This window comes from Nicotiana sylvestris, chromosome 11 (assembly GCF_000393655.2).
Source record: "Nicotiana sylvestris chromosome 11, ASM39365v2, whole genome shotgun sequence".
NCBI classification, from domain to species: Eukaryota; Viridiplantae; Streptophyta; class Magnoliopsida; order Solanales; family Solanaceae; genus Nicotiana; species Nicotiana sylvestris.
The window spans coordinates 24,659,137-24,682,416 of record NC_091067.1 but is presented as its reverse complement, the minus strand read 5'-3'; the positions used below and the strand labels follow the sequence as shown (position 1 = coordinate 24,682,416).

Here is a 23,280-nt window from a genome sequence, read left to right as displayed (position 1 = left end):
TCCGAAATTCAATTTCGACCACACGTGCAAGTCATAATACATGAAATAAAGCTACTCAAGGCCTCAAATCACTGAATGACGTGCTAGAGCTCAAAACGACCGATGAGATCGTTATAGCTTAACTGTCCTTGCCGGCTTTATAGTGTAAAAATCTATAAGCCGTCTCATCTAGGGGGAATGCATACATAACTGCGCACTAAAATTACCAAGCTAGCCATCAAGCATGCCCAAAAATAGTTGCTCAAATAATGCACATAGTGCCAATTCCAGTATTGATAGGCACGTCTTGATTTGACTAACACTCTTGAAACTCACCGTTAAATTAGGCCCATGGGCTCCGCCACTTTCAAACAACAATTTTTGTGGGCTCCATATATTGGGCCACCAGAAAGCTAAGCCCAGCCACTAAATGGACCTCCTGTAATTACAGCAATTATTGAGGCCCTTCTTATTTTCCTTAAATGCCACTGAAATTATGTGCTTTCGCTCTCAATTCGCCCGCAGATTTTGGCACGTGATAAGTTTCACGTGACTGGACAAATTAGGACCGTTGAAAATACAAACCCCGAGTAGTGAAGATAACTTTAGTGGGCCAAAATTCACATGAAGATTTGGATTTGGCGCCTACAGATGAAACAACCACTGTATGTAAACCAAGTACAGGGGGCGCCGACAAATTAGTAGGCGTTTTGGACGGAAAAAATTTATTTTGGGTCTCACGAGCCAACTTTTTTGTCTCATAATTTTGTGGACCCAGATTTCTGTGGATCCAAAAGTATAAGATTGGGGTCCACAAATTTGTGAGACAAAAAAGAACCTCATACAACTAGTGTAAGTTATATGAGACACAAAATAAAACTTTTCGTTTTGGACAATGTCATGCTGAAATTAAAGCGGCAAAAACATGTACAGTTAAAAAAGCAGACCTGTGTCAAAACGTCTCGCATTTATACAGGGTTTAGGGAAGGCCCGTACCCTAAGAGATGTGATGTAGACAATTTATTTTAATATAAATATTATACTAATTACTTACACGGTTCGAACTCGTAGCCTATAAATCACGAAAACATCAATTTTATCGTTATTTTAAAGCTTCAAGGACAAATTATGTACAGAGAGCCTCCTAAAAGATTATTTTAAAATATTTGGACAATAAATTAAGAGGGCTCACCAAAGCATGCCGAAGCAAAATGATTAGATACCTCCAAAATATCCAACTAGACCGAACAAAGTTCTCTACAAGGAGACTTGTTTGGAGTCTTTTCTACTTGATTACGTTAAAAAGTGGTTCGTTGCACTAAGCTTCCACTATATGCTCAGAAACGACCTTTTCATAAAGTAAATAAAGCAACTATTTTAGGTCGTACATTTGTGGGAGTTCCATTTTTGTTACACTTAATAGCTATGTTTAAATTTCAAAAAAAGTTCTGTAAAGTGAAAAAAATTGATTTCTTTCTTTAACAAGTATAGAGAAGAGGGATTTGTAACAACTATAATTTCTGCCAAGAAAATTACACTTGAAATGAATATGGAACCCGAATTTCGTAAGAAACATGTGATATATAGGAAGTAACAATTTGATGAGAATGTTGATAACAAAATCTCAAAATCTTTCGGAAAGTCCTTTGGAGTTGATTACTTTATACATAGTAAACAAGACTATTTTTTCACTTCAAAATAGATCTGAACAATTCAAAACACATGAAAATATTTTTTGTTTTCCATTTAGCGGTAAAAATTAAGATTACTAGATGATGAAAATTTTAAAAAATATTGCCTTAATCCTGAATGTTCCTTAAAGCATAATAATCAATTCGATATTGATGGTTTAGATTTATTTTTGGAATTAAAGCATTAAGGAAATAGTACAATTAAAAGATAACAGTTTAATTGATACACTCGGTCAAACAAAAAGATTTGATTCTTTTTCCAATGCTTATATTGCTTATGGAATAATGTTAATAGCTCTTGTTACCATCGCTTCAACGGAAAGAAATTTTCAAAATTAAAATTGATAAAATCTTACCTAAGATAAATAATGTCTCAAAAAAGATTAAATGGATTAGCTATATTGTCAACTAAGAAAGAGTGAAAGACTTATTAGGAGTTATTGATTATAAAAAAAAAATTATTAATAACTTTGTATCTAAGAAACGCTAGAAAATAGACTTCAAATAAATAAATATTTTTAAAAAAAATAAAAATTAAGGTCTCTCATAAAGTTTGGCTTTAGGCCACAAAACTCGTTGGGCCGCCCCTATATGTGCGGGATACGGAAAAAGGTCCGATCACAAGGGTCTAATATATATATATATATCAAATGAAATGTGAGTAACTCAACCTCTTTTGAAAGAAGGGGGCGTTTCCAGTTTTTTTTTTTCCAGTTTTGTTAATACTTAAAACGATTTTATCTTTTCCATACTACTGTATCTCTAGTATCAATAATTCTATATTCTTGTTAAATCTTCTATAATTTGAGTCAAGAACGTAATATTGTATTCCGAGATTGAGGAGATTCCGCAGAGCATTCGACTGACAAGATATTTGAAAATTTAAATTGGAAACAACAACTACAACGACAACGGCCCAGTAAATTGGAAAGAAGTATTTAATTTGATAATTAATAAACTTGTGTTTGATATCAACTTTATTTAGAAAAATAATTCATGAAATTTAAAAAAACATTGTTGGTGGAAATCAAATTTCATTATTTGCATTGATACAATTTGCCTCTCAATTTGTAGCTTTAATTAGAGTTCACGCATGCCAATTTATTTTTTAATGTACTTTCAACTATTTAATTTCTTTGGAGAAACATTGCTCTTAAGCTAATGTATTATCAGGCAATATTGTACCTCAGCTTTGAATTAGCTTACCTTACAAATCTTAATGAGGAAATAAAATTTTAGCAATGGAGTATATAATTTATGTTTCAAATCAACAATTTTTTTAAGTTTCTCGTCGATAAATATATTAAACAAATACTCCCTCTGTTTCAAATTAGATGAGGTACTTTCCTTTTTAGTATGTTCAAAAATAAATGACACATTTTTAAATTTAGAAATAATTCAACTTTAAACTCTTCATTTTTCTCATTTTACCTTTAATGAGAAGTTTTTATAATCTCGTAAATATTATGGTCCTACAAAATTTTTACGCCTTAAGCTTTTATAAAACCACAAATTTTAAAAGTCTTTTTCTTCTTAAATTTCGTGCTAAGTACATTTTTGTACCTCAAAACCAAATTAGATGATGTCATGTAAAATTGCACGGGAAGGTACTTGACAGAAAAATGTGGGGTTAAAATATAAATTTGGCATATATAAAACCACTATTCTTTTCTCTATAAAAGTTCAAAACAACACTCTGCTATATACCTCTGTGTGGGACTTAGAAAATCTCTTTTATTCTCAATATTCTGATTTTCAAAAAAGTGGAAAATATACAAAAATGCTACTTCGAAGCTCTTCAAGTCAATTACTGAAGCATTCATGGTCATCTCCACACTCATCCCCAGAACCAGATTTCATACTTCACGTACCAAAACAGGTTTCAAGATCATCATCATCTCTCTCGATTTCATCACAAGATTCAGTAGTACGTAAATTGTCCCGAGCTTTCTCTGAATCTGATCTTAAAGAGCTCAAAAATCTGTCATATTCTTCTACCAACTGTTGCATGGCCATGCATGACGTATTTCCTATCACAGTTGATGAAGAAACAGATGAAGAGGAGAAAGAGGAGGTATTATCTATATTAAAACTTAAACGGTTAAAAGAGATCATATTTTTATTTACTTAATTATGTTTTGAATATGTTTTTTGGATAATCCTACACTAAAATTTTAACAGATCAAGATAAATCCTATATTCAAGACAACTCTTGAAATGTTAGGAGTCTATTAGGGTTACTTGGTGGCTACTCTACCCAAACCCTGATTCATGCCTATAAATAAGGCTACATATGTTCTTCAAAGACTATCTCAGCAATTCCGTAAACTATCGGAATATGCACAAAGAGATCAAATATGATATCTTTGAAATTCATTCATTAAGAGATCAAAGACATGTCAAATATGTCTTGCTAAAAGTCCTGCATTCGAGAAATACGCCGCTAAGGCCTTCAAATCACGTAGAATAAATCAAATGGAAGAATCAAGGGATAAACAGAGTTGTAACCTGCAATACAACAACAACAACCCACTATCATCCCACTTAGTGGGGTCTGGGGAGCGTAGCGTGTACGCAGACCTTACCCCTACCCTGGGATAGAGAGTCTGTTTCCAAATAGACTCCCAGCATCTTTCTCTCCAAGAACTTCCCACCTTGCTTTTAGGGAGGCTCGAACTCATAACCTCTTGGTTGGAAGTGGATGTTGCTTACCATCAGAGCAACCTCTCTTGTCTTAAATCACATTTTACCTGCAATGTTTATCAATAAATCACTTTATTCTTTTGTGGTTGCAATTTATTTGGCGTATGTTGAAAATTTATTTGCAAACACTCTTTACGAGGGACTAGATTTTCTTTTATGGGTTTGAGTACATGTGAAAATTCTTTTTGATAATGGGTTACGGGGAGACTCGAATCGAAAATGACCTCTGCATGCACACAGAGGCGGACCTACCCTTAGAGTAGGGGTCACCAGCCCTCGATAAAATTTATCTATATATGTATACATATTTAATATTAGATATATTTTAATTGGCACGACTCAAAGTTTAGATAACTACATTGGTCGACTTGGTGTAACAAAACTTGACTTTTAGTACTCCTTCAGTATTTGCTCAAATTTTTATTTGATAGTGACGTCTCGTCATTTTCAAATTTTGGGTCCGCTTTTATGTGCATGTATACACTGTGATACTTTGTCAAATTGAATATGACAATCTCATCTAAAAACTTAAATTGTTAAACAATATATTTTAAATTGAGTTTATTAATGTCTTCAACAGATAGAGGTGACCGATGAAATGATATTGTTTTCGAGTTATGGGTTGAGAACGGCGGGTTTGAGAACAGCAGAAGGGTGTGAAATTGAGGAAGAGAAACACATGAGGGCGGCGGAGCTGGTGGTTGACGGAAGCGGAGGCGGAGGAGCTGGTGGTGGAAAGATATGTGGTGGCGGAGGTGGTAATTATGATGGTGGAAATGGTGATGATGGTTCTGAGTACTGGGATTCATCAAATCATGGGAGTGATAGTACTGATTTGTATTACACAAAAATGATTCAAGCTAATCCTGGGAATTCACTGCTTCTTGGAAATTATGCAAGATTCTTGAAAGAGGTACTAATACATAGTAGTAATTTGCTTTGTTGTATTTTTACCATAGGTAATATGAGAATCTTAGCTTAGAGGTAAAATTATATCTAAATATAGAAAGTTATTTTTTTCGGAACCAGATTAAAAAAAGAAAAAGTGTCACGTAAAATTAAATGTTTTTAGCAAGTTTAAGTACTTCCTTCGTCTCATATTAATAGTCATGGTTACTAAAAATATTTGTCTCAAATTATTCGTCATTTTAGAAGTTTAAGACAAAATTGATTATTTTTTTCCTTTTTTACCCTTAGTAATAATTATTCTTGAAGATGGAGATAACACATAAATAGAATAAATATTCACGAAGAGAGATTATAGCTTAAGACATAAATAAGGGTAGAATAGTCTAATCCCTTTTCTAGTTAGTAATTTTTAAGGGGCGTGTAAAAGAGAAAAACGACATATAATATGAGACGGAGAGAGTAGTGAACAGCAAATTCTCTTAAATCTTTTTGTTTTTGGTGAAATACGTTCAGAATAACTTGACCACAAAAGTTCCTTTTTGTGAATATCGGTTTTATTTTGGTGAAAGTTTTTTTTTTGATAATTTAAAAGACATTACTAATACTATTTTAGTTGCAAAACAAAAGCATTGAAGTTGCAGAGATGTTCACTATATTTCTAAAAGTTGTTGATCATTTTGTAAATTGAAAATGGAACAGGTACGTGGAAATTTGGGAAAAGCAGAAGAATATTGTGGGAGAGCAATATTGGCAAATCCAAGTGATGGAAATATACTTTCACTCTATGCTGATTTAATTTGGAGATCCCATAAAGATGCGCCTCGTGCTCTCAACTACTTTGAGAAAGCTGTTAAAGCTTCCCCTGACGATTGGTATGAATTCGTATATAACATGAAAAGAATAAAAATAAATTTCAATTTATTTTACTCGGCGAATCAGAATTAGACTGACCTCAATGCGGGAACCGTATAGGTGATACACAAAAAAAATAAAAAATTCTATACCACATGGAGAACCTTAGTAGCTGGGTTGGTTGGCTAATAAGCTTTCACCGAGGATTCGATTCCTCACGTTATAATTCCCTTCCCAATTTTCCATTCCTTACCCCCTCCCAAAAAAAAAGTTTAAAAAGATCATCGGTGCATTTTAATATATTGTTTACCTATCCCAATTTATGTGTGGGGTTCATAATTAGGGAAAAAAATACTTTTAAAATTTGTGGTATAAAATAAACAATAGATATTTGTATTACTATAAATTATCTCACTAAGGGTAAAAGGAGAAGTAGTTAAATTATTTTTAATTGAATAAACTAACTACAAAAGCATGTAGTATAAAATAGGCAGAGAAAGTAATAGGTTATTTATTGTTTTTTTAGATTATCAAATTATGATAACTATAAAAAATTACATAATGTTATAGATCATCAAAATTATAGACTGCTAATGCGCAAAAGTTTTAAGTCATAAAATGAAACTTACTTTAGACATGTTTTTTTTGTTTTATGATGCAGTTATGTATTGGCTTCCTATGCGCACTTTCTTTGGGATGCAGAGGATGAAGAGGAAGAAGAAGAAGAGAGACAAAACATGAGCGGCATTAACTTATCACAATTTACAACCTAGTTTCTTCATATAACTCACTGCCTCTTAAGTTTGATTTCTCTGTTTATGTTGTAGTAAAAATATAATTAACCTTCTAACTTTTTTTGTTTTCTGTACCTTTCACCCTTTTGGGTTGTTATGCTTTCTAACCTTTCATTTCCCTTGACTACCGAGCATTTTCACGGGTTCAGTTTTTGCACTTTTTTGGCTTAATTTTGTAATTATTCGTGTAATTAAGAATGAAATCAAGATATGTTTATGGAAACAGTCGATGTTCTAGTTCTAGTTTCATTTTCCTTCTATGAAGAGTTCTATTAATTTCTTTCTGGTCCAATGCAGCTAATTGAGTATAAATATTGATCCGTACTATTTTTGGTGGCATCTTGCTAGCATATATCTAATTGAATCCGTTGATGAATGAGAACCACAAAGGCTCAAAAGGTTTTGATTACCATGGGCTAGCCAATTTTTGGACTGGTAATTGAAAAATAGTCAGCATTTGCGAAATCATTGAAAATAGTGTTTTGTTGAAACACAAAAAGTTCTAGCATAATATGTTGGATTATGAAGTTTCTGCGTATAAATTCCAGCATAATGTGTTGGAACTCCAGCACACAGGAAGTTCCAGCATAATATGCTGGATTATGAAGCTCATGCGTATAAATTCCAACATATTATGTTGGAACTCCAGCACACGGAAAGTTCCAGCATAATATGCGGGATTATGGAGCTCCTGCATATAAACGTCCAACATATTATGATAGAATTTCAGTGTAACGACCCGACCAGTTGTTTTTCTTTTTGGAACCTTGTTCTCCTAAATAAGACTTCCTGTAGGTGCTTTTACTGTATTATTTGCGGGGATGGTTAGTTTAAGATTTGGAAACGTTCGGGTTGAAATCAGAACACTTGGTTCATTAAGGTTGGCTAAAAAGGTTAAGTTTGACTTCGATCAATATTTTGAGCAAACGACCTCGGAATCAGGATTTGACGTCCAACAAATCGTATGATTATTTCGGACTTGGGCATACATTCGGATCGAGTTTTGGATGACCAGGGAGCAATTTGGCGCCTAATAGTGAAAGTTAGTTCTTTGAAGGTTTTAGAAGTTCTTTAAATTTGGCTTGAAGCGGGTTTTGGTGATATCGACGTCCAAATGGGATTTCGAGACCGAAAATAGTTTTGTAATGCCATTTAAGACTTGCATGCAAAATTTGGTGTCATTCCGAGTAGTTTCAGTACGTTTCGGCACATCGGGTGTAAATTGAAGAACTTGAAGTTCATATTTTTGATTCAATTGGTTTGGGGTGTGATTCTTAGTTTTTAATATTGTTTGGTTCATTCCGAGAGTTCGAGCGAGTCCGTTTTATGATTCCAAACTTGTTGGTATGTTCAGGCGGGGCCTCGTGGGCCCCAGGTGTTAATCGGACGAGGCTCGGACCAAGTTGAAACTTGTAGCAACAATTGAAGCTCCCAGCTGCTGCTATAATCTCACCTGTGCTTGGCGAGAGGCAGGTGCGAGCCACGAGCCGCAGAAGCGGAAAAGCCAAGGCTGCCCAGGATCCGCAGGAGCAAGGAATTTAGCGCACCTACGAACGCGCAGGTGCGAAGGCTGTGACCGCAAAAATGGCAGTGTCCGCAGGCGCGAAAGAAAAGGGCGTAACAGCAGTTGCGCAGGAGCGGCCCAGCTCCGCAGGTGCGATGGTCCAATGGCCTGGCTTGCTTTGCAGAAGCGGACTTTTGACCGCATAAGTGGTCATGCAGAAGCAGAAGTCCCTCCGCAAGTGCGAAAATCGCAGAGGCAGAATCCCATTTAATAGGGGACTTAGTTATTTTTGGCTCAATTATTCCACTATTGGAGCGAATTTTAGAGCTCTTAGAGAGGGGATTTCACCTAGCACTTTGAGGTAAGTAATTTCTATACAATGTGTGTTAAATACATAGTTTATGGGTAGATTACAACATGTAAATTAGTAAAAATCATGGGTTTAGTCGTTTAGGTGAAAACTTAGGTTTTTGATAAAAATAAGATTTAACTACGAAATTTATTATGGAATTTAGTAAAAGTCATATATTTGAGTTTATGAGATTATAGGTAATAACTTTCTTCGAAAATTTCCGAAATCCGTGCACATGGGCCCGGAGTGAATTTTAGGGATTCTTCAAATAGGCTTTGAAAATTATTTTGATAGTTAGAATATGAACTTTTAAACATGTATTGATTATTTTGTATAATATTTGACTAGTTTCGAGTTGTTTGGCACTGAGTTGAAGGTTTGGGCACAATCTTTGACCGGAAAGTAGGCTTTGAGGCGAGGTAAGTCTCTTTTCTAATCTTGTAAGAGGGAATTTACCCCATAGGTAAACTTAATTAATATGTGCTTCTATTTGTGGGGGCTATGTACGCACGAGATGACAAGAGTCCGTACGTAGCTACTATTCATGCTTATGTTCGGGTAGTTAGCTTTATACCATGATTTGTTGACATCGTTGTTTGATTATGCTTATTAATTGTCTTGAATAGACCTGAGATTGAGAATTTTTAAGATTTTAAAAGCTTCTAGTTGAATTTCTTATTTTGGAACGAATTAAGAGATATTTTGATGACCTGAGAAATTTAAGTTCAACAGTGACGCAAGTATATTCCGCGAGCGGGGTAAATTTCCACTACTCTCATGGGAGTTCACCTCGACAGATTAATAGATGCATCTATGGTTCGTGTTGTTTGACCCTTGGCAGTGCACACAGTATATGTATATGTATATTTGGATCGGGCCATACGTCCTTGGCATAATTCGTGCTTAATAATACTGGAAGTCCCTTTATATTTGATGTTGTTTTATTTGGCTTGAGATGTTCCATGGTTAAATGAGGGAAATGATTTGGTTCTTATTAATAGTGAAGGGATTTTTTATTTATTCCTTGCTTTGAGATCTATTGTCATTTATATATATCATGTTTAATTAGAATTTCTTATTATTATATTGTTGGCCCATAGTAAGTGTCGAAGTCGACCCCTTGTCACTACTTCTTTGAGGTTAGACTGGATACTTACTGGGTACGTATTGTTTACGTACTCACGCTACACTTCTGCTCTTAATGTGCAGGATCTGAGGCAGGTGCATCTGGATATCAGTCCGACACGCACCACTTTGAGGCTTTACGGTGAGCTACCTTCCGAGCCGTTCTGCAGCAGCCTGAGTCTTTCCTTTGCTTATATTTCTTTCTGTCTATTTCATTTCAGAAAGTAGACTAGTATTTTTTTGTATATTCTACTAGAATGCTCATACACTTGTGACACAAGGTCTTGGCATACACTAGTAGACTTATGATTTTGGATTCATTTCTTTGATTATGATTGCATTCGGTTGCTTTCGTTTTATTTATTTTACATCTGTTGTTTCTTAAATCTTTTAAATTAAGAAAAGTTTAATTACTTGGAAATATATTAAAAAGAGAAATCATATGGTTAGTTCACTATTGGCTTGGCTAACGGGGGCGTTGGGCGCCATTACGGCCTATAATAAAATTGGGGCGTGACAACATAGTATCAAAGCACTAGATTCATGTAGATCTAGCAAGTTATGAGCAAGCCTAATAGAGTCTTGCGAAGACGACTGAACTAATCTTCAAGAGGCTATAGGGTGTTAAGAAACTACTATTTCTTCATCTCATATCGTGCAGTTGACATTATACTAAGTGTCTTTCTCTTATTCTATTACAGATGGTGAGAATGCGCACGGAAGATGTTCCGGACCCAGGAGGGGCTGCTCCCCTGTTGCTAGAGGACGAGGTAGAGGCAGGGGAAGGGCACCAGCCCGAGGTAGTGGACAAGGACGCCCTAGAGTTGCCCCAGTTGCACCCCAGTAGATCCGGTGGAGGATCCCACTATTGAGGAGTAGGATGAGGTGCCCGCAGTAGAGCTACCCCTAGTCGATTTCATGTCAGCACCGGACTTTCAGGAGGTTATGGGTCGTATGATGCGGTTTATGGATACTATGGCCCAGGCTGGTTTATTTCCAGCAGACCCAACCACATCCCATGCGGGAGAGGGAGCACAGACCCCTATTGCTCAGGCTCCTGGGCATGCAGTTGTTGTATATCAGACTCCAAGAGCATTACCCGTAAGTGGGGCCCAGCCAATAGCAGCAGCCATATCTGAGCCCAGACCAGCTGCGGCCAGCGAGCCTCGGAAGCTTTTGGACAGATGGACTAGGCTACACCCTCCTGTCTTCGAACGTGAGCGACATAAGGATCCTTAGGACTTTATTGATAGGTGCAGGGACAGTCTGCACAACATAAGTATATTGGAGTCCCACGGGGTGGATTTCACTACCTTTCAGCTGGAGGGCAGGGCCCGTAGATGGTGCAAGTCTTATCTTCTTAGCAGACCAGCAAGTTCTCCTCCCATGACTTGGGACCAGTTTACACACCTTTTCTTGGATAAGTATATCCCGCCCTCTCAGAGGGAAGAGTTGTGGTGTTAGCTTGAGAAGCTCTAACAAGGTCAGATGTCAATGACTGATTATGAGGCGATATTCTCTGAGTTGTCTCGTCATGCACTTATGATACTTCCTACTGACGCAGAGAGAATGTGGAGGTTTGTTGCGGGGTTTCACTCTGGTATTCAGGCTAGTATGGCCCGGGAGGTTGAGATGGGGACTTCTGATCAGCTAGTAGTGGAGATTGCTTGAAGGATTAAGGGTTACCGTCAGAGGGGTCGAGAGTAGATGAGCGGGACAAGAGGTTCCATTTTTCTGGAGAGTTTAGAGGTACACCGACTGGGGCAGAGGTCAGTTTGGGAGGGGCCAGCCTAGCAGGCCCACGTATCCAGCACCACCACCTCCTCGAGGTGCTCCAGCGCGACCCTATTTTAGCTCCATTCCAGAGAGTTCTTACCGCCCACCAGCTATTCAGTGTTCTTTTAGTGGGTACTTAGGATATTAGGGTTTTTTTAGCGTCTATTTTAGTGCCATGCAGAGAGTTCATACTACCTACCAGCTATTTAAGATTCTTCCTATGGGTATTCAGGCGAGTAGGGTTAGACTTCAGGGCAGCAGTCTATGGTACCAAGAGGTTGTTACGAGTGTGGGGATCCGGGTCACATGAAGAGATTTTGTCCCAGACTTTAGGGCAAGGCAGTACAGTAGGGTCATCGGCCCATGGTTACAGCACTAGCCGTGCGACCGCTCAGAGATGGAAGGTAGGTGGGTAGGGGACGTCCTAGAGGTAGAGACCAGGCAGGGAGAGGTCAGCCAGCTACTGTTTAGTCAGGCGGAGGCTAACCAGTCGGTGCTCCAGCTAGTTTCTATGCTTTTCTGGCCAGACCAGATGTAGTGGTCTCAGATGCCGTGATCATAGGTATTATTTCTGTCTGTGGTAGGGATGCTTCGGTATTATTTGATTCGGGGTCTACCTATTCATATGTGTCTTCTCTATTTGCTCATTTCCTATATATTCCTTGTAAGTCCTTGGGTACTCATGTTTATGTGTTCACTCATGTAGGCGATTTTATTATTGTGGATGCGATGGTCATAGGTATTATTTCTATCTGCGGTAGGGATGCTTCGGTATTATTTGATCTGGGGTCTACCTATTTATATGTGTCATCTCTATTTGCTCATTTCCTAGATATTACTCGTAAGTCCTTGTGTACTCCTGTTTATGTGTCCAGTCCTGCGGGCGATTCTATTATTGTGGATCGGATCTATCGGTCTTGTGTGGTCATATTTTGTGGTTGCGAGACTAGAGCAGATCTTATATTACTGGACATGACTGACTTTGAGGTTATCCTGGGCATGGACTAGCTATCCCCATATTATGCAAACCTTGATTGCCATGCAAAGGCTGTTACCTTAGCAACGCCAGAGTTGCCTAGATTTGAGTGGAAAGGTTCGTCTTCAGTACATCTAGTTGGGTTATCTCTTTTCTGAAGGCGCGACATATGGTCGAGAAGGGTTGTTTGGCTTATCTAGCTTATGTTCAGGATACTACCGCAGAGACTCCGATGATTGATTTAGTGTCCGCAGTTCGGGAATTTGCCAATGTGTTTCCTTCTGACCTTCTAGGCATGCCACCAAATCGTGATATCAATTTCTGTATTGACTTGGCTCCAGGTACCCAGCCTATATCTATCCTACCGTACCGTATGGCTCCGAAAGAGTTGAAGGAGTAGCTTGAGAAGTTGCTAGCAAAGGGATTCATCAGACCAAGTGTATCACTTTCAGGTGCACTGATCAACTCCAACCTGCACCACTATATAATGGCGAGGAGTGGTCGATGCAGCTTTTACCCGAAAGGTCGGGATTGATATTCACAGGGAGTTAATATTGGTTGGGAGTTGGGTTTCTATCTAATCTAGCTATGCATGTTGCTTTTAATTGCACTTCTAACCATGCTTGGATTTGTTTCTATTCTACATTTAATGTTATTGATTGCTGAAAATAATCTAAGTTAATTGTTTTTATAGGATTTTTCTCAATTGATAAAAAGCACTAAGGTAGTGACTTCCACCTAGGTGGGTATCTAACGGGTATCGAGAATTCAGGGCAAGGTTGTTATGATTGGGGTCGTGCTATAACCATCACACATAAGTACTCACTTTACACCTCTCGCAGTTTGAGTGACTTTGCCCAATTTGGCTTTCTCAAGTTCAAATGGGTGTTCATGCAACACAAATGATATTGGCTCAAGTCGAATATTACTATCTCTAGGTTTAACCCTTTAATTGGGGCTATCAATCTCTTGAATGCACCCCAATTCCCTATTAGCCTAATTTTCCTAGACTTAGTCTCTCTTTCTCAAGGAGAGTCTAAGTCATAAAGGTACGAATTAGTGTTTGCAACCACCAATTCTACAATTAAAGCATGAATCAAGCTAAACATCACTAACCCATAAACAATTAAGCCCTAAAATTCAAGACCCATTAAATACCCATACTAGGGTTGGATCACAATCCTAGCTAATGAGTTTAGCTACTCATAATCAAGGTAAAACTCAAAGATGAAGATGAAATATAAGCCATAAAAGTTGATTACAAGAACAAAATCTAAGAATATAAGCTAAAGCTACTCTAAAATTACTCTAAATGGTAAATTACGGCTGTTCACGAGCTCACTGATACAAAAGATAACCTAAAAATGTGAAAAAGATCTATTTATACACAGCTGAAATTTCTGGACAAAAATAACCCTACAGAGATTCCACTATCAGCGAAATACTGGGTGCCTTAGCGCATGGACTTTTGCGACTGCATAATAACAAGGGTTGACCACGTTTCTTCAATTTTGGACTTGGACTGGGCTAGGTTTTGTGGACAGCGTAAAGTCTACCACATCCGCGTTGGCTTCTATCGCGGCCGCGTAAAATGTTAGCAGACCGCATTTCTCAGTTAGGTTCCACTAGCCAAGTCTCTGAACCTCTTTCACGCCCTTAGCGGAATTTGTACCGCGGCAGCGCCAATGGTTTCGCGGTCACGCTTTTGTGACGTGGTCAGCGGCTGTGTTAGCACTTGGCTACAGCTTCTCTGAACATCACTTTCGCTATAGCATATTTTTAATCTCCTCAGTGGAGGGTCTTATGCAACCGCGTAATAATAACGCTGACAGCGCTCCAGTTCCATTCTTTGGGATTGTGCAAGTACGACTCCTTTATGAGTTCATTTTGGCTTCTTTGCCTCATTTTGACCAAAACTTGCAAGTAAGCACCTTAAGTTAGCTTTCGGGAATACCTTTACACATTTTTTATCCCAAACCTAAGCAAACAAGAGCATAAGATAGGCTAAAATTCCTAGTTATCAACTCCCCCAAACTTAAGCTTTTGATTGTCCTTAAGCAAACAAAGTAATTCGCACCTCCACAAGACAAGAAAGGAAAATTTCAGTTGTTCTAAGGTGACTTCATCAAGCATCAATTAGGACTAATAATTACCCTCAACACAAATGCATTATCAACAAAACACAACTTTTTTAGTACCATAGTTCTAGTGCGACACAAAAGCATGAAGAGTTGACTGAATTCACCAAGGAAGCTCGTTCTATTACATAGGTCGTTGTGGAACCCAAACTCTTTCTCCTATTCCCTCCATAAGTAAATCTCACTTAAGAATTGACGCACTCAAATCAAAGATTGTGAAGAAGCACACTCATCTCTCACAAGGGAATGTCACAAGTTTGGCTTCAAGTACCATAAGCTTGCCCCTTATGTGAATCACCACTAATGTAAGTTCACTCAACTCGAGATCCTATAGGGCTTTTACGGGAATGTAATGAAGGCTTTTGGATCAAGGTAGGATAAATTGGTCTATGAAGGTTTCATCTTTCCTTAAGCACTTCATTTTCTCATTTCGGCTTACATTTTCTTGACTCTTTGAGTCATTTTCTTCTTCCTTAGGGGAACTAGAGAGACACACTGTCACTCTTTCTTGTTTATGACAATCATTTTTCTCCTTTTCTAATTATTCCAATCCTTTCATCATTGTTTTCATTGATTCCCTTCATTTTTTCATATTATTCACTTTCTTTTTCACTTTTCTTTTTTTTCTTTTGCCTCCCCTTTTCTTCATTTGTATATTTTATCACTCCAAACTTATGCTTTTGCCAATTATGCTAAGGAAAGATCGGGTGCTAAGAGAGGGTCATTTTAGAATGGATAAAGGCGTGTATCATGGTTATTGAAAGAACAAGGGCTTCGGCTCAACAGGGTTGACTAGGGATATCATATTTGGTGGGCTTTGGATGCTTTCAAGTTTCAGGTTGGATCAAGAAGAGCCTATATTTATTTCTCAAGTCAAGCTACACTTAGAATTTTGCCTAGACAAACATTTAGGGCAAGTTCTAGACTTATTGGCACGGGACTTAGACTTACAAATCAATACCTCACCTCACAAGCTGTTGAATTGCTAAAGAGAACAAAGTCGATGGCCCACAATAACCCTAGCTAAGATTGAGCAACACAAATGGCTCCAAAAACCAATCGATGATTGTTTAGTAAACACAAGAGTCTAAAGGTCACAACTAGCACCATTCTTTGAAAATCAACTTGTTTCTAATCATAAGGTCAAAGATAAATGTGTTAGGCCCAAGTGAAACTTGCATGAGACACTTTTATTCATTACTACTATTTACACAAAAACATAAACAAAACGGACTTCAACCCTTAAGAAGGTTGTCATGCCATCCATCATCGGGAAGAGCCACCCGGTTCACACAAATTCCACCTTTGGAAAGAACCATGACATGAAAAAAATCAAAGGCTTATTGATCATGAAAACTTGTAAAAGTAAAAAGCTACAAATTGAAAAAGAAACTTCTAAATGAAATAAGAAGCTACACTATTAAGGAAAATTTCAAAAGAAGTTATAAACTAAAATATGGAAAGTAAACTGAATATGTACAATAGGAGATTGAGACGAATATACATAAAAAGGGAATGAATATATACATGGAAAGGTAACTTTATATACATACCAAAAGTAAAAAGAAGTACGAAAATAAAGTGCGATAAGTTGAAAATAAAGAGGAAAAAATATTATCAAGGTTATTACAGACCAATTATCCAAATCATTATCAAAATAGGGCCACCACCTCAAATAAAAATTAGCATTGTCCTCAATGCTAACAACAAAAATAGAATAGAGAAGGGTAGAGAGTAAAGAAAACTCCCTATGATGCCTCTATCTGCATGGGGTCACTGGCTGAGTCCTGTGGCTGACCTAAGTCATCACTCTCGGGATCCTCCATCTCAATCCCCAAACCCTCAATCTAGGGGATCACCACTCTTCTCACTGGTTCTATGTCAGCCTTCTCCTCTGATACCTGTGCTGCCTAAGCTGCTGGAACTTGCTCCTCTAAGAGTAAGTCCAATGGGATGTCTCCAGCTGATGTAATCTTCTCTACCTCCTTCCTCAATAGCTTTACTGATTCATTTGAGGCCTGAGTCTTGTTTATTTTCTTTGTTTGTTTGCTCAGGTCCTTGATTTCTTTTCCCTGTGCATCCAAAGTGGCCATGATAAGCTTCTGGTTTTCCAGGAGCTTCTTCTGGGTGTCTAGAAGCTCCTTTAGTGATTCCTCCATTGAAGCAGGCACTTGAGGCTGTGCCGGAGCTGAATGAGCTGCCACTGCGCTGGATAGGATAGATAGCTTTGATGTAGCTGCCTGCATCCAGTTGTTGATACTGGATAAAGTCTAATTAACCCGTAGTGCAGTCAGAGAGTATGCTGATGAAGAAGGCACTGAAGTAGGAATAGAAGTAGATGGTCCGGAGGGAGGATGTGGCATGGCAGTGGAAGGCTCGGAACTAGTGGCCACCACCCCTGGCTCTTCAGACTGGCCAGTGGAAGTGGTGGCTTTGCCCTTGGACTTGGGGTTGTCCGGACCTTGAAGGGTATACTAGGAAAATGGCATCTTTGGCTTCACTTTGGTATCAAAGTCCTTTCTTTCTACTTCCTGGTCCTCTAGGTACATGGTGAGGAAGTTTGGGAAGGGATATGAGCTCTCATCTTTGCCAACTGATCTGGTAATCACCTTGGCCATAATATTCTCAACGTTGATCGGGTACCCCACCATGATAGCCCCCACAATAATAGCCCGGGAGACCGTCATATCACTATCATGTGTAGTAGGGTCTAACCGGTCGCACACAAAAGTAGACCACCTCTTCGCTTCGAAGCTCAGAGTGTTCCTGTAGATCGGGACCCTAGGTGTCAGCCAAGCTGGAGTAGTCCCATGAATAGAAATCACCGATGTAAGCCAAGGGCATGCTAACTCATCCATAGCCACCTTCTCTAGATAAAGTGACTCATCCTCATCAGTGAACCCATCATAGTCATTTAAAATCTTGCCATCAAACATAATCTTCCTGTTGCGGACTTTGGTAAAAAATGTGCCCTTTTTTATGTGGGCGACATTTGCATAGAATTCCTTGACCAAAAATTCATTGGCCTCTGGTAAGTTGTTGGTGAAGAACTTCCACCCCACTCTCTCGTTGAAGTGCCTCTTGACATTTGGGTTGTGGTGTAGCAAATCTCGCTCAATAAACACCCTCTCAATTATAAGTGACCTTTGAGGCCACCGCTTCCAGAACTTGTGGTAGGCTTTCTCACTCACAAACCAGTCTTACCATACCACAGGGTTCCTTAATCTAACCAACCCCCATGTTTGGGTGTCACCATCCCTCCCGTCGTCCGGGATCTCAGCATCAACATCAATAGGATCCGCTGGTGAGGACAAAGCTGTAGCAGGTAGGGAAGCTGATACTGAAGCCTCACTACTTTCCTCTAAGCCATCAGATGACTTAGAAGAAGCAGAGGGTGTAGGCTCGTCTTATAACTGGAACTTCCCTTGAAAGTCTATGGGAACATAGGTTGACCGAGTCTCCTTCCAAAACTTCCCGGGAAGGGACATATTCCTTGAGCACTAGTGGTAACTTGTTCCTTCCTTGTCCTCTTTTTCTCCTGCCTCGGGAGGATTCTGCCCTCCTTTTAGCTTTATCGTTTCCACCTCGTGATCGGACCATTATCTGCATACACAATCAGTGCAATCTCATTAGTATTGTTGTTAAAAGAATCATCAAAGGAAAACAAATAAAATGTTGATAGTTTATCTAAAAGCAAGGGCCCGCTGACAGCGGAGAAAAGAGCGCGGCCGCGGAATAGACAATGCAATCCGCGTAAAAAGGAACGCGACCACAAAAGACTAGGGATCAGACTACCAGTCTCAGAAGTTGAGGCACTGCTGACAGTGGAAAAGGGAACACGACCGCGGAATGGGCATCGCGGTTCGCGTAAAAAGGAATATGGCCGCAGACCCAACTTATCAATTCTCTGAACTTTAAATCCGCAGTCTGCAAAAAAAAATAAGTGCGGCCGCGTAAAGCAGATCGTCGACCGCGAAAATGCCACCGCTGATCGTAGAATTGCAAACCATTTTTAACTCTTCACTTTATATGAATGATGACTGCGGAATTAAGGCCGCGACCACGAAATTCAAAAAGGCATGGGCACTGACCAACGAGATATCACCTAGGGTTTTTACTTAGCATACAACTTAGGCAATTAACTAGTAAAATGAACAACCCCATCCCCATTAGGCATTAAAATCAATTACCCAACCAGTTTTATCTTCAGTTAAGCATACTTTTGATTCTTGGCTTGTATTAACCCTAATTAAAAGAAAATTGAAACTATATGGAAAGAAAAAGCAAGAACTAAAATTAAGACAAAGAAATTGAGCATACCATTTGTTTAATTTGTTGTAGAAATTACTCTTGCCTAATGAGATGGACTCTAGATGCAACAAGAAGTAGTTGAACAGTGCAAAGGGGTTTTAAGAGCTGAGGGTGTGAAAAGTGTAAAAGGAGGAGGGCCCTCCTATTTATACTAAAACCTTGAGGGCCCACACTGACTTACCTAGTGAGGTCGCGAAATTCCACCGCTGTCCGTGTTTGGCTGTTTTGAAGAGTTGCAGATTCACTAACACCGTTGAGAGCGAAAAAGCTGGCGCGGCTGCGGAACAAGTCTGCTTACCACAAAAATTCCACCGCGGACGCGGTTGAAACTTCAGAGAGGTTACATTTTGGACTTTTCAAGTCCGCGTCCACTACAGAATCACGCCCCTACAAAAAAGCTTCCGCTGACCGCAAAATTTTTAGCATGGTCAGCGGTCCAATTATACACTTAGCCAAATTTTTCCAGTAGTTGTCCTGCATTGCATCAATAATTACTACACAAATCTCACAACCAGTTAGATAAAAAGAGCCTAATCTAAGAAGGAAAATGAAAAAAAGGAAGAAAAATCACTTGGGTTGCCTCCCAAGAAGCGCCTGATTTAACGTCGCGACACGATGCATGTTATTATCATCATCTGAAATTGATCAAGGCCACCACATGGCAGTCATCAAATTTTCCCAAATAGTGTTTGACTCGGTGCCCATTAACTCTGAAAACTTCACCATTTATATTCTTCAAATCAAGAGCACCAAATGGATTTACATGTACCACTTCAAAAGGGCCACTCCATTTTGACTTGAGCTTTCCCGAAAATAGTCGTAACCGAGAGTTGAATAAAAAAAACAAGTCACCTTCCTTGAATTCCTTGCTCCGATCATACTTGTCATGTAAGTACTTCATCTTGTCATTATATAAAGACGAGCTGGAATAGGCATGAAACCGAAACTCATCTAGTTCATGGAGTTGCTCTACCCGGAGATTTGCTGCAACATCTCACTCAAGATTTAACTACTTCAAGGCCCACATGGCCTTATGCTCTAACTCAACCGAATTGGAATGCTTTCCCAAATACCAACCGGTACGGAGACATAACAATTGGAGTCTTGTAAGTAGTTGTAAGCCCACAAAGCATCATTCAGTTTCCTTGACCAATCAGTCCTATTTGCATTGATAGTTTTTGAAAATATGTTTTTTATCTCCCTGCTGGATACCTCAACTTGTCCACTGGCCTGAGGATGATAAGGGGTTGATACCTTGTGATTGACACCATACTTTGCAAGAAAAGTGTCAAATGCCCTATTGCAGAAATGAGAACCCCCATCACTAATGATTGCCCGAGGAGTGCCAAACCGTGTGAAGATATTTTTCTTGAGAAAGGCAACAACACTACGGGCTTCATTGTTGGGCAAAGCCACGGCTTGAACCCACTTGGAAACATAATCAACGGCCACCAGAATGTAAGTGTTGCCACATGAACTCACAAAAGGCCCCATGAAGTCTATGGCCCACACGACAAAAATGTCAACCTCAAGAAAAGTGGTGAGAGGTATTTCATCCTTCTTGGAAATTCCACCAGCTCTCTAACGCTCATCACATCTCTTAACAAGCTCATATGTATCTTTGTACAGGGTAGGCCAATAAAATCCACATCTAAGAACCTAAGCAGTTCTCGCCCCACCATGATGACCACCGTAGTGCGAGGAATGGCAAGCATCAAGAGTACTCATTTGCTCCTCTTCCGGAACACATCTCCGGATCACACCACTATTACAAATCTTGAAAAGATATGGCTCATTCCAATAACAATCCAAGCTGTCCCATTTAAGCTTCTTCCTTTGGTTAGAAGAGAGCTCACCCGGGATAATGCTGGTCACAAGAAAGTTAGCCACATCGGTGAACCAAGGCATAATATCCAAAGACACAGAGAGGAGTTGTTCATCGGGGAATGAATCATTAATTTCGAGGCCATCATGGGGCCTCCCCTCCTCTTCCAAGCGGGACAAGTGGTCTGCCACTTGGTTTCACTTCCTTTTCGATCAATAATTTCAAGGTCAAACTCTTGAAACAAAAGAACCCATCTCATCAACCTAGCGTTAGAGTCCTTCATTGCCATCAAGTAAATGAGTGTCGCGTGATCGGTGTGCACAATCACTTTGGTACCCATGAGATATGGCTTAAACTTTTCCATGGCAAAGACAATGGCTAGCAACTCTTTCTCGGTCACCGTATAATTGACTTGGGCATCATTCATCGTTTGCTTGCATAGTACACCAGATGAAATATCTTGTTGATCCTTTGCCCCAAAATCGCTCCTACCGCAACATCACTAGCATCACACACGAGCTCAAATGGCAAGCTCCAATTGGGTGCAGTGATGATGGGAGTGATAGTCAATCTATACTTGAGAAGCTCAAAAGCTTTCATGCAATCATCATTGAACACAAACTTTGCATCCTTTTCCAACAATTTGCACAAGGGATTCACCACCTTTGAGAAGTCCTTGAACCTCCGGTAGAACCCTGCATGCCCAAGAAAGCTCCTCACTCTTTTGATGGAAGTAGGAGGAGGGAGTTTTGAAATCACTTCAATCTTTGCTTTGTCTACTTAGATACCGTTCTTTGAGATCTTATGGCCGAGGACAATGCCCTCCTCGACCATAAAGTGGCACTTTTCCCAATTAAGCACTAGGTTGGTCTCTTCACATCGAGACAACACCTTGTCAAGATTATTCAATCATTTTTCAAAGGAATCACCCCAAACACTAAAATCATCCATGAACACTTCCAAGAAGTCCTCCACCATGTCCGTAAATATAGCCATCATACACCGCTGAAAGGTAGCCGGTGCATTACACAAACCAAATGTCATCCGTGAGAAAGCAAATGTGTCATATGAACATGTGAAGGTGGTTTTCTCTTGGTCTTCCGGTGCAATCAAAATCTGGTTGTAACCCAGGTACCCATCCAAAAAGAAATAGTAGGAACGCCCAGCAAGTCTATCCAACATTTGGTCAAGAAATGGCAATGAAAAATGATCTTCTCGGGTCACTTTTTTCAGCTTTCGGTAATTCATGCATACCTCCATCTGGTGACAGTCCTAGTGGGGATCAACTCATTTTTCTCATTTGTGACCATATTCATACCCCCCTTCTTCGACACACATTGTACCAGTGAAGTCCATGAACTATCCGAAATGGGGTACACAACCCCTGCATCTAGCCACTTGATAACTTCCTTCTTGACAAAATCTTGCATAGCCTTGTTCAACCTCCTTTGATGTTCCACAGAGGGTTTGGCATCATCCTCAAATATAATCTTGTGCATGCAAAAGGAAGGGCTTATCCCCCGAATATCAGCTAGAGTCCATCCAATTGCCTTCTTCCTTTTTTGGAGCACCGCAAGGGCGGCATCTACCTGCACGTTAGTTAAGCACGAAGAAGGAATAACAGGTAAAGTTGAACAAGGACCCAAGAATTCATACCTGAGGTGTGAAGGCAAAAGCTTCAACTCTAATACGGGAGGTTCCTCGATTGATGGCTTCGTTGGTGGAGTCTTTCTGTTCTCAAGATCCAAGGAGAGTTTATGGGGCTCATATGTGTAAGAACCCATTCCTTGCAAAGCATTGAAATACTCCACCAAACCTTCATCCTCAGTCACATCATGGTTAAACAATACAGCCTCCAAAAGGTCCTCCTCATTTATCACAACACTGGTGTCTTCAACAATCACCTCGGTCACAGGATCAACAAAGAAACATACTTCACTGCTATTGGGCTGGCTCATTGATTTGCAGACATGGAATACAACTTTTTCATCACCCACCCGGAAGGTGAGCTCCCTTGCTTCCACATCAACCAAAGCCTTCCCTATAGCTAGGAAAGGTTTCCCCAATATAATCGACACCTCATAGCCAACCTCACAGTCCAGAATCTCAAAGTTCATGAGAAGTATGAACTTGTCGACCCACATAATAACATCATCAATAATACCAAATGGCCTCTTCATTGTTTGATACACCATTTGCAATCTCATTGAAGTAGATCTCGATTGATCAATACCCAAAAGTTTCGAATACAGAGTAAGGCATCAAATTTATACTTGCTCCTAAATCATACAAGGCTTTTGCAAAATTCACACTTCCAATGGTACAAAGAATGGTAAATGTGCCGG

The 23,280-nt window shown here is 39.3% G+C and overlaps 1 protein-coding gene across 1 annotated transcript; it reads left to right on the top strand.

Annotated features, from left to right (window-relative positions):
- Positions 1–3,362: 3,362 nt before the first annotated feature.
- On the top strand, positions 3,363–7,151 carry LOC104247979 (uncharacterized). The gene is made up of 4 exons (XM_009804182.2): positions 3,363–3,744; positions 4,954–5,286; positions 5,982–6,154; positions 6,796–7,151. Exons 1-4 carry the CDS (start codon positions 3,451–3,453, stop codon positions 6,905–6,907), a joined length of 912 nt encoding a protein of 303 aa, XP_009802484.1. The 5' UTR covers positions 3,363–3,450; the 3' UTR covers positions 6,908–7,151.
- Positions 7,152–23,280: the final 16,129 nt, after the last annotated feature.

What these genes read in the sequence shown, in the direction of transcription:
- LOC104247979 (XM_009804182.2), top strand. Translation starts at nt 3,451, where the DNA reads ATGCTACTTCGAAGCTCTTCAAGTCAATTACTGAAGCATTCATGGTCA. An exon ending in ATGAAGAGGAGAAAGAGGAG is followed by an intron (nt 3,745 to 4,953) that starts GTATTATCTATA and finishes TGTCTTCAACAG; the next exon opens with ATAGAGGTGACCGATGAAAT. An exon ending in AAAGCTTCCCCTGACGATTG is followed by an intron (nt 6,155 to 6,795) that starts GTATGAATTCGT and finishes TTTATGATGCAG; the next exon opens with TTATGTATTGGCTTCCTATG.